At 41.5% G+C, this 16,522-nt stretch overlaps 1 protein-coding gene across 2 annotated transcripts in view; it reads right to left on the reverse strand.

Moving 5' to 3' along the window:
* Nucleotides 1-16,522, reverse strand: part of ZSWIM8 (zinc finger SWIM-type containing 8) — a 69,470-nt gene that overhangs the window by 18,518 nt on the left and 34,430 nt on the right. For both annotated transcript variants that reach the window (XM_032191569.1, XM_032191568.1), the window contains exons 5-15: nt 14,903-15,010; nt 12,213-12,294; nt 11,110-11,230; nt 10,547-10,748; nt 9,484-9,659; nt 5,495-6,494; nt 3,576-3,707; nt 3,203-3,382; nt 1,686-1,869; nt 1,024-1,122; nt 16-140 (exon numbers count right to left, since the gene is read on the reverse strand). In XM_032191569.1, coding sequence (XP_032047460.1) covers nt 16-140; nt 1,024-1,122; nt 1,686-1,869; nt 3,203-3,382; nt 3,576-3,707; nt 5,495-6,494; nt 9,484-9,659; nt 10,547-10,748; nt 11,110-11,230; nt 12,213-12,294; nt 14,903-15,010 — 2,409 coding nt within the window. The remainder of the gene's footprint in view (nt 1-15; nt 141-1,023; nt 1,123-1,685; nt 1,870-3,202; nt 3,383-3,575; nt 3,708-5,494; nt 6,495-9,483; nt 9,660-10,546; nt 10,749-11,109; nt 11,231-12,212; nt 12,295-14,902; nt 15,011-16,522) is intronic.

Below are 16,522 nucleotides of genomic sequence, written 5' to 3' on the forward strand. Positions count from 1 at the left end.
TAAAGGGAGGCTCACCTTCTTCAGCTTAGACTGATCATCCTTGTAAGTAATCATCAGGGCTAGTGCCAGATCACCTTTCTCCCTTCGGGTGCCTTCACACAACAGAGGATGTTCTGCTTCACTGACAGTTGTCTTCATGCCTACAGGCCAGAAAAGAGAGGGATGAAAAGACAAGTGAGCCCATGGGACTACACCACATCCTTAGCACTAGATACACACCTCAGAATATTTTATTCACCTCACTGTCAGGCAAAAGAATAATTTTACCTATTCTACTGTTAACTTCAAAAACAGGTCATGAATAAACAGGAGCTGCTGTCTGTCCCCAGAATACTAAGCTTGCTACAAACGTCAGAGCAACCTGATCATAATATGCCATGAAAAAGAGCCCAGGTAAGTCCACTTCATCTTGAAATAAACTTTTCCAGTTTCTGCAGGTGTTACAGGCCAGCATTCCCACACCATACAGAACTCATCCTTGCCCTTTTGACAGGAGGCAACAGAGGGACAGGCCTTGTTTAATCCATTCTATTCTTTCTTTTGCACGCAGCTTTAAAACAGGCATATACTATTATCAACATAATACATATAACCACTGCTTTGTTGCTGACGCTGCTAAATGAGAGGCAGAAATCCAATACATGATAATACTTGAGAGTACTTCTGCTAGTCTTTCACCATCTTTGTCTAACCTCTTCTGAAATGATTGCCTTTTGTTCTTTGAAACTACCCATCTCCATCAAAGCCTAGGCAATACTTCTTCCACGACAAAAAAGCACAAAGAAAGCTAAACCACACTCACTGCTTTAATATTCAAGTTCCTGTCCCATATCACTCTTCCATTTTTTACAGCTTTGCAAAGACACCTCAAATCTGATGTACAGAATTTTTCTGCATCTTGTTCTGATAAGCTGTGCAAACCTTTAATTTTTGTACCAAACTGGAATCATCTCTTACCATCCAAAATGAGGCAGGATGCAGAACATGGATGAGGAAAAAACTTATATTGTAAAAGATTCTTACCAAGAGCAGCAACAGCTGCTTCAAAACCAAGCTCTTCATCTCCAGGCATTTCATTATTCCAATTACGACTTGGGGGTCTACAACCTGTAGGAGAAACCACTGAAAGGAGACAAGAGAATTAATGCTCAGCTTTCAGAACTAGGACCTCAGGGCAAAAGCTATTTCTGAACTCTCTGAATTTGCAGAGCTTCCAGTGGTCCTATTCCTAATCCTTTTATCAGTTCCAGGATCAGATCACTGCCTTGTTCCCCCCCCCAACACACACACACTTTCTCTCTCTAAACTCAGAAGCCTCCAAACCAGCCAGGTATATGCCAAGTAAGTCATCTAATCCAACACTGTTGGGTTCTTTTTTTTTTTTTTTAATACTAGATTTATATTATCTTCCTCTGAATATAACCAGCATAAGAGCAGAAAAGTTAATCATTTTAACTATTTTACAAAAGCACACAAACAGTGCTGAAATATGCTAAGTTTCAAATGTAGGCAGAAGGAGAGAGAATTCTTATCTCCAGAGCAACTTGGAAGGAAGAACAAGCAACAGTGTGGGAAGAATCAAGATCAGGTTGTCTTATCCTGGAGACAGTTTCTCTTTGAAACCCTCTCAAGACCTGGAATCTCAGAAGGTTCCCTTTGCACATTCAAACCAATGCAGACAGTACCTGGAGTGCACAGGACATCAAATATAAAGCTAGCCAACATAAGAGGCAGGACTGGACGATAATCACATAATGTTCCTTCTCGGAGTTCTTCAGCTCTTCCTCGAATAGTATTCATCTCATTAGTGACCAAGGGAATCTTCTTCAAGAGGGCTACAATCTCAGACTCTTGGTAAGCCAGCTTCACCTGGTTAGTATCCACAAAGAAAGAGAAGAAGGTGTCATCAGCACCATTCTTCCCTATGCATATGTTGAAGTAAAGCAATAGTATTGGATTATTGAATTACAATAGCTCTTAGCACCCAAGCCACCTTAGCCATTCCCTCTGCAGTGAACACAGACATTCAAGTTTAATGCAAGTCTTGCCTCAGATTTATGCACAACTTCTGTTTTTACTCAAATTATTCATTCTTGAGCTGCATACAGAAAAATGCATCAGCTTTCATAGGAACATCAGGAGAAGTATTTGGCTAAGTCCCTGGAAAAGATGACTCACAATTATAGGAAAAAGCATGCTAAGTTAAGTAATACACCCATTAGAGACGAGGGATTGATTAGCAGCTGAATGGCATGGGGTGACATCAATGTGTGTTAGCACACCAGGATGAAGACCTATTACATTTCACTACCCTGTGTCACTCCTGCATTCTCTCCATTTTTAACATGTGAAAGTGATTGTTTTCTCTGCAACAGCTTGGGTAGCTAGTGACTGCCAATCTCACACTTAATCTTCTAACCAGACTGTAAGAAGTAGAGATAATCAGTGGAACAAGTGTACTTGGTGGATTATTAGCAATAATGCACATCTCCAGGGACTGCTCAATCCTGCAAGGTGGCTGCAAATTACATAGACAAGGTCTTAATTGGACACTTCTCTTTCTAAACATGAAGCCTAGCAGTAATCAGATAGTGTCCAAAACAATATGCTTGCGCTGTGCACGTGCTCACAGGCCAACAAATGAAATATCAGGTAAAGCAACAGTTTTCAAACATGAAACAATTACTCCAGTTCACCCTAAGGAATACACTTCAAACCACTTCACCAACACAAATACATACAATTCAGTTTATAAATGTCTTTTTCTTCCCTAGATTAGCTAATAAAACTGGAAACGTACATGTGTTTGAGATAACAACAACTAAACTGCTCCAATTGAAATAAAATATTCATAGAAGATATTGCCCTCATTTATTGTTCTCACATCTGTAACTTTGTTGAAATCATAGGCCTTTTGGCACTGAGGTCTGATCTTCCTTTCAATGGAGATAAACCCAGATGATATGATATTAGATAGATATTTCTAATATAGATATTAGAAATCATATTTCTAATCAAGTTTCTGGCAGATCAACGCGTGCTTGGGATTTGTGAACACCCCCTTTTGTCCCAGTGTACTCAATTTTAAGGAAACATAAAAGCATAACCAAACTTCAATAGTTAAAATGGGAACCATATAAACATAAGCATTTAAGCAGCACAATATTTCTTATGGATACTGCCTTTTCTAAATGTTTTGTACCTCCAGAGCCTTGGTAGAAGCAGGTGGTCTCTGCAGCTCCAGAGCAAACATTCCTATTCGAAAGGCCAGGTTGTGGTACTCCAGCCGCTCACTCAACACAGTCAGCAGGAAAGCAGCTTTGGACAAGGTGTTGGTTGCCATCCAGGTCTGCTTGCTGGTTGATACTTTGTTCTTTTTGCCCTGTTTGAGGAGGAATTTGTAATCAAGATCAGGCACACCAATGACACCCAGAGGAGTTCAACCCAAAATCAGCATCAATAAAGGGCCCAGAATCACCGTAAATGCAAAATGCCTGGGAATGCTGCTGTACCCATCCCACACCTTCCTTCTACATTACCCTCCACCCTTGAAACTAGACAAGTACTCTCTCTACCTTAGTAGGTGGCTGCTCCACTTTGAGATCTGGAGGGTTGGCTAACAGGTCCCTGGCAAGCTCTACAGTTAAGCGACATGCTTCATTGCTGTATCCGTGTGCATACAGGGCCTCTGCGCAGGCAAACAGGATCTGTGAGAAAGAACAGATGGTAATATTCAAACCACATTCCCCCATGCTGGAGCCAGCCTGCTCAAACCACTTGTCTCAAAGCCTTTGCAAATATAATTCACAATTAACCTCAGCAGCGGGTGCTCCCAGAGAACTCCTTCCTCAGTCTTCACCTCTATTCTTTTACGTGCTGACCTAAAAAGCCTTATCTCACATGATTAGGTCCCATCTTCCCTCCAATACTATAAGAGATCAGAGAATAACTCAAAGAATAAAACTCAAATTGACTGACAATAACTGTTTCCATGCATCTCCATTTTGGCTGCTTGCTTATATAGGTGCAAACCCTAAACATATTTTGAGGTTACTACAGAAATGTGACACCATCTATTTATATTATCTCTTGCCTTCCAGAGAACTTCTTACTTACATAGCTGGATTTAATTTTTTCCTGCTGGGCATGCCTCAATCTTACTTATTATGAGTTTCAGCTCAGTCTTCACAGAATCACAGAATGGCTGAGATTGGAAAGGTCCCCTGGAGGTCACCTGGTCCAAGCCCCCTGCTCAAGCAGGGGACACCTAGAGCAGGTTGCCCAGAGCCAGGTCCAGGCAGGTTGTGAAGATCTCCAAGGAGGGACACTCCACCAACCTCTCCGGACAACCTGCACCACCACTCAGTCACCCACACACTATAGTGCTTCCTGATGTTTAGACAGAACCTCCTGTGTTCCAGTTCATGCCCACTGCCTCCTGTCCTAGCACTGGGCACCACTGAAAAGAGCCTGGCTCCATCTTCTTTGCACCTTCCTTGTACCTGTCTTGAGGTATTTATGGACATGGATAAGATCCCTCCTGAGCTTCCTCTTCTGTAGGCTGAACAGTCCCAGCTCTCTCAGCCTCTCCTCAGAGGAAAGGTGCTGCAATCCCTTCATCTTCGTGGCCCTCCACTAGACTCTTTCCAGCATGTCCAGGTCTCTTTTGTACTGTGGGGCGGTCCCCAAGCCAGACACAGGTGCGGGCTCACCAACGCTGAGGAGAGGGGAAGGATCACCTCTCTTGACCTGCTGGCAATACTTTGCCAAACGCAGCCAAGAATATTGTTAGTCTTCTTAGTGACAAGGGCACACTGCTGACTTGTGTTCAACTTGGTGTCCCCCAGGACTCCTCAACCATTTTCATAAAGCTGCTTTCCAGCTAGGTAGCCCCCAGCATGAACTAGTGCCCGGGGTTGTTCCTCCCCAGCTGCAGGATTTTGCGGTTCTCCTTGCTAAATTCTGTGAGATTCTTGTCAGCCCACCTCTCCAGTCATTCAAGGTCCCTCTGGATGGCAGCACGATCCTCTGGTTTACCCTGCACTGCCCCTGTTTTCATGTCATCTGTGAATTTACTAGGGATGTACTCTACCCCATCATCCAGATCATCAATGAAGATGTAGAACAGGACTGGACCCAATACTGGCCTGTGCAGCATTATTCTACCATTTCCAAATGGCTAGAGGAAAAAGCAAGCATGTTTTGCGTACATGTGTAAGTTCTGCAGTGCGAGATGGAGCAGCTAAAACTGGACACATTTGGAGTGAGCACAGCAAAAGGGAATCAAACTTGAGAGAAACAGAGAAATGTGATACCAATACATTAAGACTGTAGATACCTTATGATATAATGGGTTATGATGACTTCATAGTTAAGCACTTGCTATAACAACAGACTAGGTTAAGTGTGACAGTTTGGAGGATGGCAAGAACGTGATGTAATCAATACATGGAAAAATAATGCAAAACAATGTTTTGAACTAGACTCAGCTCACCTCCATCCGGTTTTCCTGCTCCAGAGGCTTTATACCAGCAAATATATCCTGTTCCTCTTCATTCCCCCCTTCAGCTTTGTCATCATCTTCCTTGGCTACCTCTTGTGGATTCAGATAGTACACCTGGTAATCATCTTCCTCTTCTCCATCGTCCCCTCCCCCTGCTGCACCATTCTCTCCTACTTCTTCTGGCTTCAGGCTCACACCGCCGTTCTCGTCTGCAGAAGGCAGATCATCATCACCACTACACATTTCCCCCACAGGATCCTTGGTTGATTTCTTGGCTGTGGACCTGACACTTGGCTCAGGTCCCTCGGAGAAGTACACCCCGCCGTCCTCCTCAAAGGTATCCCTGTAGCTCCTGCTCAGCGGGCTTTCTGTAAAACTAAACGTGTTGCTGGCTTCTGCCCCCAGAGCCAAGCTGCTGTCATCCAGGCTCATCTCCGCTAAGTCTGGCTCCAGGGAGCTGTCCTCACTGCTCATGCGCCGTTTCCCACTATGTTTACTGGTCAAGCCTTTGCTCACTGGCAATTTGGCTTTGCCCACTGCAGTCTTGTACACAGCTTTATCACCTTCTGCTGAAAGTCGTCTCAGAACCCTCTGTGGCGTTTCAGACACAACTTTCCGCTTTCCAGTGAGTTCCTTCGGGCGAACCGCTGGCTCCTGGGGAGAGGGCCGCAGCCGGTCCCCAGGCTGCAGACATGATCCCCCGGGCTCCTGTCCATGGGCTCTACCAGCCTCACAAGCAGTTTCTGCACACTGCAACCGGCAGCTCCTCTGCTGGATGGCCTTTACCCAACAGAATGAGTTCTTCTTGTCAGAGCTGCTGTAGGTGATCCCAGGAATGGGATAAGCTTCCTCCCAGTTGAAGTAACAGGCTTCCACAGCTGGCTTGAAACCCTGGAACAGCTTCTCCAGTGATTTCTTGTGCTGACCCCTCTTAACATTATCTATGACTTTCAGCTGCCACTGTCTGAGCTGTGAGCAAAGGTCCCTGCGCCTAAGAGAAGAAGTAAGAGGACAGGTTAGAAAGCAGACACAAAACACACCACCACCAAACTACCTCTTAACCCACAAAACACCTCCACCTTTTGATCAGAAAACTCTTCTGCTGAATTGACTATAAACAACATTAATAAGAAGACAGGCTAAAAAAAGGAAACAGGTCTACTAACAATGAAGTCCTGAATAGGCCCATGACATAGAAACAAAATGCAAAGAGTGCCATCATGAAAACATGATACAAACTGGGAGGTTTAAAATGAAATGTCATCTGCCCTGATTATCTGCCTCAGGTAAGGCATGAGTGATGTGAGCCTCAGCAGTCTCAGACCAGCAAGTGCCACAAGGAACTGCTGCAGGAATCATTCACCGAACTCAGCACAGGTGTGGTCTCACCTCAAGTACAGCATACAGTTTTGAGCACCACAATATAAAAAGGACATAAAACTATTAGAGAGCATCCAAAGAAGGGCTACAAAGATGGTGAAGGGTCCAGAGAGGAAGACAATACGAGGAGCGGCTGAGGGCCCTTGGTTTGTTCAGCCCAGAGCAGAGCAGGCTGAGGGGAGGCCTCATGGCGGCCTGCAGCTCCCTCACGAGGGGAGCGGAGGGGCAGGCGCTGAGCTCTGCTCTCTGGGGACAGCGACAGGACCCGAGGGAACGGCATGGAGCTGGGACAGGGCAGGGGCAGGCTGGGGGTTAGGGAAAGGTTCTGCACCCAGAGGGTGGTCGGGCACTGGGACAGGCTCCCCAGGGCAGTGGTCACAGCACCGAGCCTGCTGGAGTTCAAGCAGAGTTTGGACATTGCTCTCAGACACGTGGTTTGGCTTTGGGGTGGTGCTGTGTAGAGCCAGGAATTGAACTCCATGATCCTTGTGGCTCCCTTCCAACTTAGGATACTCTATGATTTTGTGATAAAACATTTTGCAGCAGCTGTGAAATGGCATTGTTAACAAATCCAGTCAAGACTTTCAGAAGAACAACCTATACAGCCTGCCCAGAGAAGTACTATGGCAGATAAAATCACGTAATGTACCTCCTAGGCATGTATCTTTCTCCCCCGATACGCCTATCTAGAGCCCAGCAATTTAATTTAGGCTGTAGCAGGCTTACCTCCAGAGACTGAACTATTGCAAACCATAGGCACAAAACAAGCAAAACAAATATGTAATTGATGTTTAAGCAACCGAGGAAGAAGCAAGCTAGAAGGCTTAAATTCACTTAAATTACACAGCAGGTAGTCCCATGTCCCATATTATCACAGGAAGAACAAAGCATTTCTGCATTTCACAGCTCTGAATCTCACATACGGCCTAAGCACGCAAACAAGGTAGTCTGAATGGATAACAATGTTTAGACAAACTAATTCAAGAAGTTTCTAGAAAGTCTTTTAGCTCTGCACCAAGTGTCCCAATCAACTGCCATGTTGTTTCTGCCACACATCTAAGAGATTTGATAGGTAATCCAAGGGGATTGAAGTGTTGCACTTGTACCTCAAAAGCTAAAGAAACCCAAACAAAATCAAAATGGGGTGACCCAAATTAGGTGAAAAGTGTATTAGAACAAAATAAGCTCAACAGAATAGACTGCTTCTAGTTATCTAAAGAATTTAATTCTCAAGGGAGCAGGGCAGTGGGGCTTAACTGAGGAGAGAATTTTCAGAAGGAAAAAGAAGGAGATGGAATTATTCAGGAAAGGTAACTTAAGGGTGAGTGCCCACAATGAATTCGGATTTAGGTAGCAAGTCTCTTTATGATTCAATGGAAAGAATAGCAAGGATGGATAGAAGAAGGTTCTTCTGGTGACTATTAAAATGCCAAGAGAATAGGAAATCAAGCAGAAGTATTTCAATTATACATGAGCTCAAGTAAATCTGAGCAAATTTGAACTGCACCAGATAGCTGGAAGGTGAATATATGTAGCACTATTACATACTTTATTAAAAGCCTTTTGTGATTTTTCTATATGATTTGATTGATGTTTGTGTTTATTTTAAACCTCATTCCCAGTTTCCTACAATTGTTGACTTGTCTTCATCTGCTGTATTTACCTGCTTCATACCGTAAACTTTACAAGTCAGAAACTGCAGGTATTTAGTGTCCCTGGTGTACCTTACAAGGATACGGTACTGTACTAACGTTATGCAACAATTCACCGAAAGCAAATGCTGTTCACATGTGATTGTATTTAAAATACCATCCTGTTTTCATCTGTTCTTAGAACTTTTTCTGACCATATATTTCTCATTAGACATTTTCAATATATTTAGCACCCTACACTTCACAGACTGCACGTACTAAAAATATTATCACAATGCTGACCACAGTTTTTCAACGTAAGCCACCAATATCTCAACTGCTATTCAAGTTGTGATACATAAAGTTGGTAGTGATTTACCAAGGCACAATCTGGTTCAGAAGCCTGCATAAGCTTCTCAGTATTTCCTCAGATGATTGAAAACACTGACAGAAAATAATACACCAGTGACACTGTTTGTCAATACACTGTAGAGAATAAGCTCCGTAAGTACACAGAAAGCAATAAATGGTTCATCTTGAAATAGACAATAGCAAAATACATTAAATTGCCAAACAGTTAAATTCAAAAAGCATTAAAATTTATTAGAAGGCTGTATTACCACTCAAATAAATGTTCTCCACTGGGACACTGAAATGCAGACATACACTCATGTGTAAAACAAAACTTCCAGAAAACAACAAATTATTCACACTACATGATGTTGCTAAAACTAAGCAGCAAAAGCAATTAAGTTAAAGGCAATTACAATGCTCTTCAGCCTTACATAGCACACGCTCCAAAAGGACTGGGTGACGGTTGAACAGGCAACGAGGTAATGACACAAACACAGGTCATCTACAGGAGAAAACTCCTGAGTGTGTTTGCACATGACAAAAATAAACGGGAGGACGGTGTCCATTGGTTAAAGAGTTCTAGCTCCCACTAGATTATCTGACTTTGGTACTCACCTCTGTGGACTAATAGTTGGGTCTAGGACAGCCAGCCTCCAAAGAACTACCATCTCATCACACATACTCGCACAGGCATGAGCAGCTACTTCTGACTGGCCATTGCTGCGCCCAGTGTGGCCGCTAGCACTGCTGTGTGATGCAGACGTTCTCACACTGTACCACCAGCCGGTTATCTGCAGAAGAAAATGTTCAGTGGAGCTGTGTTGTGGTTAACATCCCACTCCTTGTTCTCACTTAACTACAATACCCACAAGGAAACAGAAGCTGAAGTTAGTACCATGTTCTCATTTGACTTCAAAATAGCTGAGAACATTAAAGCTGTATTGGTTTGTGAGAACTAAGGGCCTCATTTTTTTTTTCTGTTTGGAAGGCACATGCCCATAGAACAAAACAAAGCACTCGCAGGAGGTTCTCTTGCTAGAGGCCTTCACATCTGGAGGAAAAAAAGCGAACAAATGTGATAAATGAAGCATTTCCTTTCTCCTGCTTGAAGTTGAAGTATGTGATAAGGTAATAAGGAAACGTGTACTGCATTTTATATTAGAGTGAGATCAGTGTCCTAAACTGCCAAAGAAAACATTTTTCCTAATATTAATTACAAAAATATCAAAAAAATCACTACTTAGACCCATCAAAATATATGGTCTACAGCAATAACCAAAGAACCTGAGGTTCAGGTTCGCCCAACACATTTCTTTAGGCTTTATAAAAGTAACAGCTCATATGTGATCTACTTGTTTAGGAAAAAAAACATTACAATAAATCACCTTGACTGGCCAGAAATCAGAACAAATTTGCTGAACAAAACAGTTCAGACTCCATATATTGGTGTTAAAAAGGTTGAGGTATTTCGGGGATACAGTGTTGCTGGGGCAACACTGAGCTAGAGCAAGAGCAAGCTACAACATAAGTTTAGCGTGAAGAAATATATGCCCATAATGAATATAGGCTGTTATCAAAAAAGTTATTTAGAGATGGATTGTACAGACATGTAGGATCAGTCATTGACTCCGCCTGATTCCCCAGAATTTTTTCCTCTGTAGCAAAGAGGCTCAAATACCTGTTCATAGTTGAGACACTGGTCAGTCAGAATCTCCAGCAAAGGAGCAGCATTGCTATCCCGTCTCTTAAACATCTCCCGCACGATAGAAAGCAGGTTCCAGATTCCCTCGGGCTCTCTTCCTCGCAGGGGACGCAGGAGACAGGCCCACTCAGCAGCAGCTGGTGGCTCCGTGGAAGAGAGGTACATTGAATTCACATCACTGTGGATAAAATAGCAACACAGGGATGAGAAAAAAATGAAATCAAGCAAAGCCACACAAAATCCTGAGTATATGCTATATCCAAAAGTATATTTGCATCTTAAATGGGACAGATATGCATAATTTAGAAGAGAGGACACATAATGAGACTGAGAAAACCGCACAATAAGGTACTGTGCAAATACAATGTGCTCTACTGAAGTAACATTGGACAACCGATGCAAAAATACAATCCAGAAAAGTTACCTCAAAACTAAGCATCCTTCATGCCACGGAATCGCGTAAGGGTACATACTATACAGTGAATAAGCTCACAGATTACATGAGTATTACATTTTCCCTTCAGTAGGAAACAATTTACCTGAAAACAACAGGAGAGGGTCCACAGAATTTATGAAGGGTTTTCTTTATGTTGTCACTCAGAGTAGATTCATCTAAGTACCAGGTGCTTTGATCTGATGCAGAGGGTCCAGCAGTGGGATCTTGACACAAGAACACATACACAGGTTTTGCAGATTTTAAAGAGATTTTCCTCTGTTGCCCAACCACAGAAATTATGGGGAGCATACAAGCAGTGTTACTCAGTTTATTTCACCCATTTTCAACTCACTATTCAGAAATATCTCAAAATGTTATTGTTACATTACCTGAACAACTGGCAACACTTACACAGGAGACGTGACTCCCATTTTAAAAAAAGCACTGCTAGCCAATTCGATGAGCTTATTTTATACCCCTCTGTTCATCACTGCTAAAGCTACACCTAAAATACTATATTCGGTTTTGAATCTTTCAGTCCAGGAATGATACTGAGAAACCAGACAGGAGATAGCCGAGGGATATGAAAACAGTGGGGGGAATGGAACACTGATCTATGAAGAGAGGCTGGGACTGTTCCGACTAAGAAAAAAAAGTTGAAAGGTTATCATTAACATCCTACAACTACTTGGAGTCACAAACTCTTATCAGCAGTGCAAGATAATAAAAATGCGGTACTTATAGTGGATAGTAGGAAAAAATTCTTGACCATAAGAGTAATGCAGTAGTACTGCAATACTCTGTAACTTCTCTGGTAACCAAGACTTAGCTAAGTTAGCCCAAGACACAGCTAACCCATTTGAGGGTTGCCAATAATCTTGTTTCAAGTAGCAGGCTGGAGAAGTTCACTCCAACCAGCATTTCCAGGAGTCCATAATTAACACGGAGCTAAACAGAAAAATCTTCTGTTAGAATAGGTGCACTGCCTGATGCTCCCTTCCCCTGCATATACTCCAAGGAGTCCATCACACTAACAATTTCTGGTAGCTTAACCGCATGCATGCTTCTACTTATCCCTTTTACTTTGACCTCCACCTGCAATCCCAGGTAGTTTGTAACCCATCATTTCAAAAACTCAAAGCAATGGAAATACATCTGCTTCCTATCTTTGACACAAATTACTGAAATAACATGTATCAAGGTTACCTGGGGCTCCACACACTGTGTTGATGGCAGTGGACTGAGAAGATAACAGCTCATCGAGCAAGCGCTGAGCAGTTGGAAGAATCTGCAAACATGAAAGAAACTTTCAATATATACAATATACATGGTGTTTCTTACCCCAATATATGCAGCCAAATATTTGCCTGGATTTTCCCAACTGAGGGACTCTCACATCAGAAGTATCAAGTACACAGTCATGTTTTCAGAAAGGACGGTAGAGGGTGCTAAAGATAATCCAACAGCAAACTAGCTGTTAGACTTCCTTCTCTCCTTTCTTAAAGCAAACTTATATGCAAGACTTCTTTTCTATGCTCACACCCTAAGAAGTAAACAGAAGCATTGTAGGTTATTAGTTCCTTTCTCTTTTCTTGAGGAGGAGACAACAAACAGACTGTGCTACTGCAGCCAGCTCTGGGCAATATGGAAATGACTGCAGTCACTGTCACCGTTTTCCTACGCTATGAATGTTCTGTATTTCATGTTCCAAAATTCATTTCACTAAAATAAAGTAATAAGAACAGAGGAACAAACTGTAAGTTACATCTGTACATAACTTTTCAGACAGCCTTTAGCTCATTTACCATGCCTTTAGCACAGAAACCACATACATGTATATATGGCTCAGCAGTAAACTAATAGAATCTCAGCACTAAATTAATACCATCATGGCTACTGGCCAGTTCATGGCATAAGCAGATAAGACTCACACCTGACAGCAAAATCCCGAGTAGACATACACATAATTTGGCCTTTTTGAAAGAAAAGTGCATAGCAGAAAACAGTTCTTCCCTCACTTTCACTCTAAGTCTGGGCTGAGAGACCTTAGATCCGTTTAGTCCTTATCATGCACACTAACAACAGGTTGGGCATATAAAATAGTTAGGATTGAAATGACTTGCAGCAGAACATCTGATAACCCCCCACCTCTTCCTGCACAACAACTGTGGTTAAAGATCACATTTACTGTAAAGCAAGGAATATTCAGTACACCATTATATTTGCAAATAACATGGACGCATCCAAACAGACAGAAGAAAACATTTCAGAAGGACATTTTACATTTCTACAAAATAGAATATAGTCCTTCTAATACCCAAAGGGGGCCTACAAGAAAGTTGGGGAGGTACTCTTTGTCAGGGAGTGTAGTGATAGGACAAGGAGTAATGGCTTTAAACTAAATGAGGGTAGATTTAGATTAGATATAAGGAAGAAATCCTTTACTCAGAGACTGGTGAGGCACTGGAACTGGTTGCCCAGTGAAGTTGTGGATGCCCCATCCCTGGAGGTGTTCAGGGTCAGTTTGGATGGGGCCCTTGCCAACCTGATCTAGTGGGTGGCATCCCTGCCTATGATAGAATGGTTGGAAGTAGATGACCTTTAAGATCCCTTTCAACTCAAGCCATTCTATAACTCTGTGATGATCCTATGGTTATCCGGAAAGACAGAAATAATTAAATTGTCCAGATGTTCCTAGATGCACAGCTGGTACATATGAAAGGAGAAACAAACCTTGCAAAAAAGGAGTAGACAGAATATATGAAAGCATTATATCACACACGCAATTCACATGATCCTCAGGAAACTAGTAGTACCACTACTAACCTTTTAAAACCCTCCTTTTCAAGCAGACTAGTGACATAGGACTTTCAGATCTTAAGGAGAAAAGAAAAGCTTTGTCTTTTATGTAACAAAGCAAGAAGCACACACTGTTGGTGTTTAAGTTTCAGCAACAAAAAACAGTTCTTTTTTTAATCATTTTCATATTATACGATCTCATAAGAAGATTACTATTTCTGTAGGAAAGTCAGGGGATGTTTTAGCAATAGAATATCTTAGTGTCCCAGGCACACTGTCATAATACAAATTCTAGGCACACACTGACAGTATTGTAAGTCTTTGACATAATTAATACACTCACTACTGAAATGTGACAGATACTCATGTAGGCCACCGTTTCTCAGCCTCATTTGGTTGAGCCATCATAAAAAGTTCCCAAACCCTTATATTCTTAATTTTAAAGCAAACATTTTGCAGTTACTTGGGTATTTTTATGCAATTTGAGCTAGCATTTTAGGCAGATTATAGAAATGACCTGACCTTGAATGGTGTAGATATTTAAGGAATAATAAAGCAGATTTTGTCTTCGACTAACAAAACATCACACCTATTACTTTGCATAACCCAAATGATTCTTTTGAATCAAGAGGCTGCATTGGGCAAAGTCAAAAGGTCACCAGTTGGGTACATTAGAAAGTACCTACCTAGGCTATGTTTTTACAGTGCATCCCTTGTGTAGCCTTCTCCATTTATCCATCCACAAAACACAAAAAGAATAACCTGTTTTATTCTGACCCATGTTTTTCACAACTGTGCTTTATTTTACTGGGTTCGAACTTTACTTCCACAAGCTAAGTGCACATTTATGCTAACATGAATCGACATCACTCTTCTTTCTTCTTCTAAGACACTTTTAATCTTTTACTTGACAACAGACAATTGTCAAATAATAGAATGGCAAGCTTGAAAAGGGCAAGAACTAAAAGCTTTTTCGGCAACTCACAATCAAATAGCATAACTGGTGATCTGGCAACAAAAGACATCACATAAATTCACCCAAAATAGCAATAACCCAATTTAACAAAAAATCAGTCCTATTGATCGTCCCAATTTACCTGTTGTGGAAGTTCGCTGATTAGGTACTGAGCAAATTTTTGCAATTGGTCTCTTTGTAGCCGAGACAAGGACTCAGAAACAGGTGCTCGTAAGCATACCGCAGATGCCTGAAGGAAGAAAAGGAGATATAAACTGTCATTACCAGGTCAGACATAATGAACCTGTGCCCAGCGAGCAGATAAAGTGTCATGAACAGTGGCCATGTTGATGCATATCATGCTTGGCTTTGGCAGACAATTCTTCCCCCCTGTAATTATGTGGAGTGTTGCAGATAAGATGCAAATAAGCTGTCTAAGTTTTATCAAAACTGTTTTTAAGAGTTTCTTGTCAAGGAAACTGCTTTAACAGCTGCGCTTAAGATCTGTTGTTGCTAGCAATTGCACAAATACTGGCAGGGATTTCACAAACAAACCTCTAAAATAGGACATTATTCTTTAAGCTTCTGGCAAAGCAACCGGCTCTGTAGGAGACCATTTCACAGAATCACAACTGCCTCATTTATCTCATTTGAGATTTTGACTTCAATCTCAAAATCACTCCTTCTCAATATCTTAAAACAATAGATCATAAAATGAATACTAGTTTCTTAACCTTTTTCGATATACAGAAAAAAAGTACCCAAATGAAACACACATAAAATTTAAGCTGGAATCAGGAGAGAGCACTTTGGTAATAAAGATGCTTCTGATATTGATTTGTCTACCCAGAGCAAGATCCCTTGGCTTGTATCGCACTAGTGTCAGCAGTCAGAATACACAAACATGAAAATGATTTCACTGTCACTTTCAGGTGGAAGAAAGGATCAGGGGAAAGGGTGATTTCTGTCTTACAAAGGATCCAAACTTTCTGAACATAAATAGTGTAATTTAGAATTTGTTTCCTATCCTCACTTTTAATATCTACTTTTTATAATGGAAGTCTTTCAAAGCAGAACCTATTTTTTTGCCAATTCTCCTGCTCTAAGTACAAAAAGTATACTGATATTTGAATGAGACTACATCCGAGTATTAATTTAATCCTATTATGATTGTCCAGTGTGAAATGTAAACAAGCTTCAGGAGGTTATCAGCACTCATTTAAGAATCTGGAATTAATCATAAATAACCATGTTAGCTATAAAAGATTCCGTAACAGCAGAGAAGCTTCTGTTTCCTTCAATCAACCAAGCTTAATCCTTCCTTAAGATATATTTCTCATTGCTTCCTAAAGACTGAAGAAATAAATCTGCATACAAGTCTGAACCCTCAACTTCTGTGTCTCAGGTCGATTCCACCTGTTTTCACCTGGAGTCCCTGGGCAAGAAGTACCCATTTTTCACTCTATGCAAGGCCATGCAGAATGCTAGCAGTCAAGTAAAATTATAAACGTACTGTTTGAAATCTACAAGCAAAAATGACACTTATCTGTCTCACTATGTGTATAAGTGAACTGGTGGACATAAAGGCCAACTGTGATCAAAATGACTTCTTATGCACTCTCAGTGATCAAACAACCTCAAGAAAGAGCTTTCAAATCCCACATTTCCCAAGACTTTTAATAAAAGATTAAGTATTGGTGACCTTCCACTCCTGCAGACTGAAGAAAGAATGAGTAATTTTTGCATTGAAATGAGAAACAGG

The sequence above is a fragment of the Aythya fuligula genome, chromosome 7 (genome assembly GCF_009819795.1).
Source record: "Aythya fuligula isolate bAytFul2 chromosome 7, bAytFul2.pri, whole genome shotgun sequence".
Lineage (NCBI taxonomy): Eukaryota > Metazoa > Chordata > Aves > Anseriformes > Anatidae > Aythya > Aythya fuligula.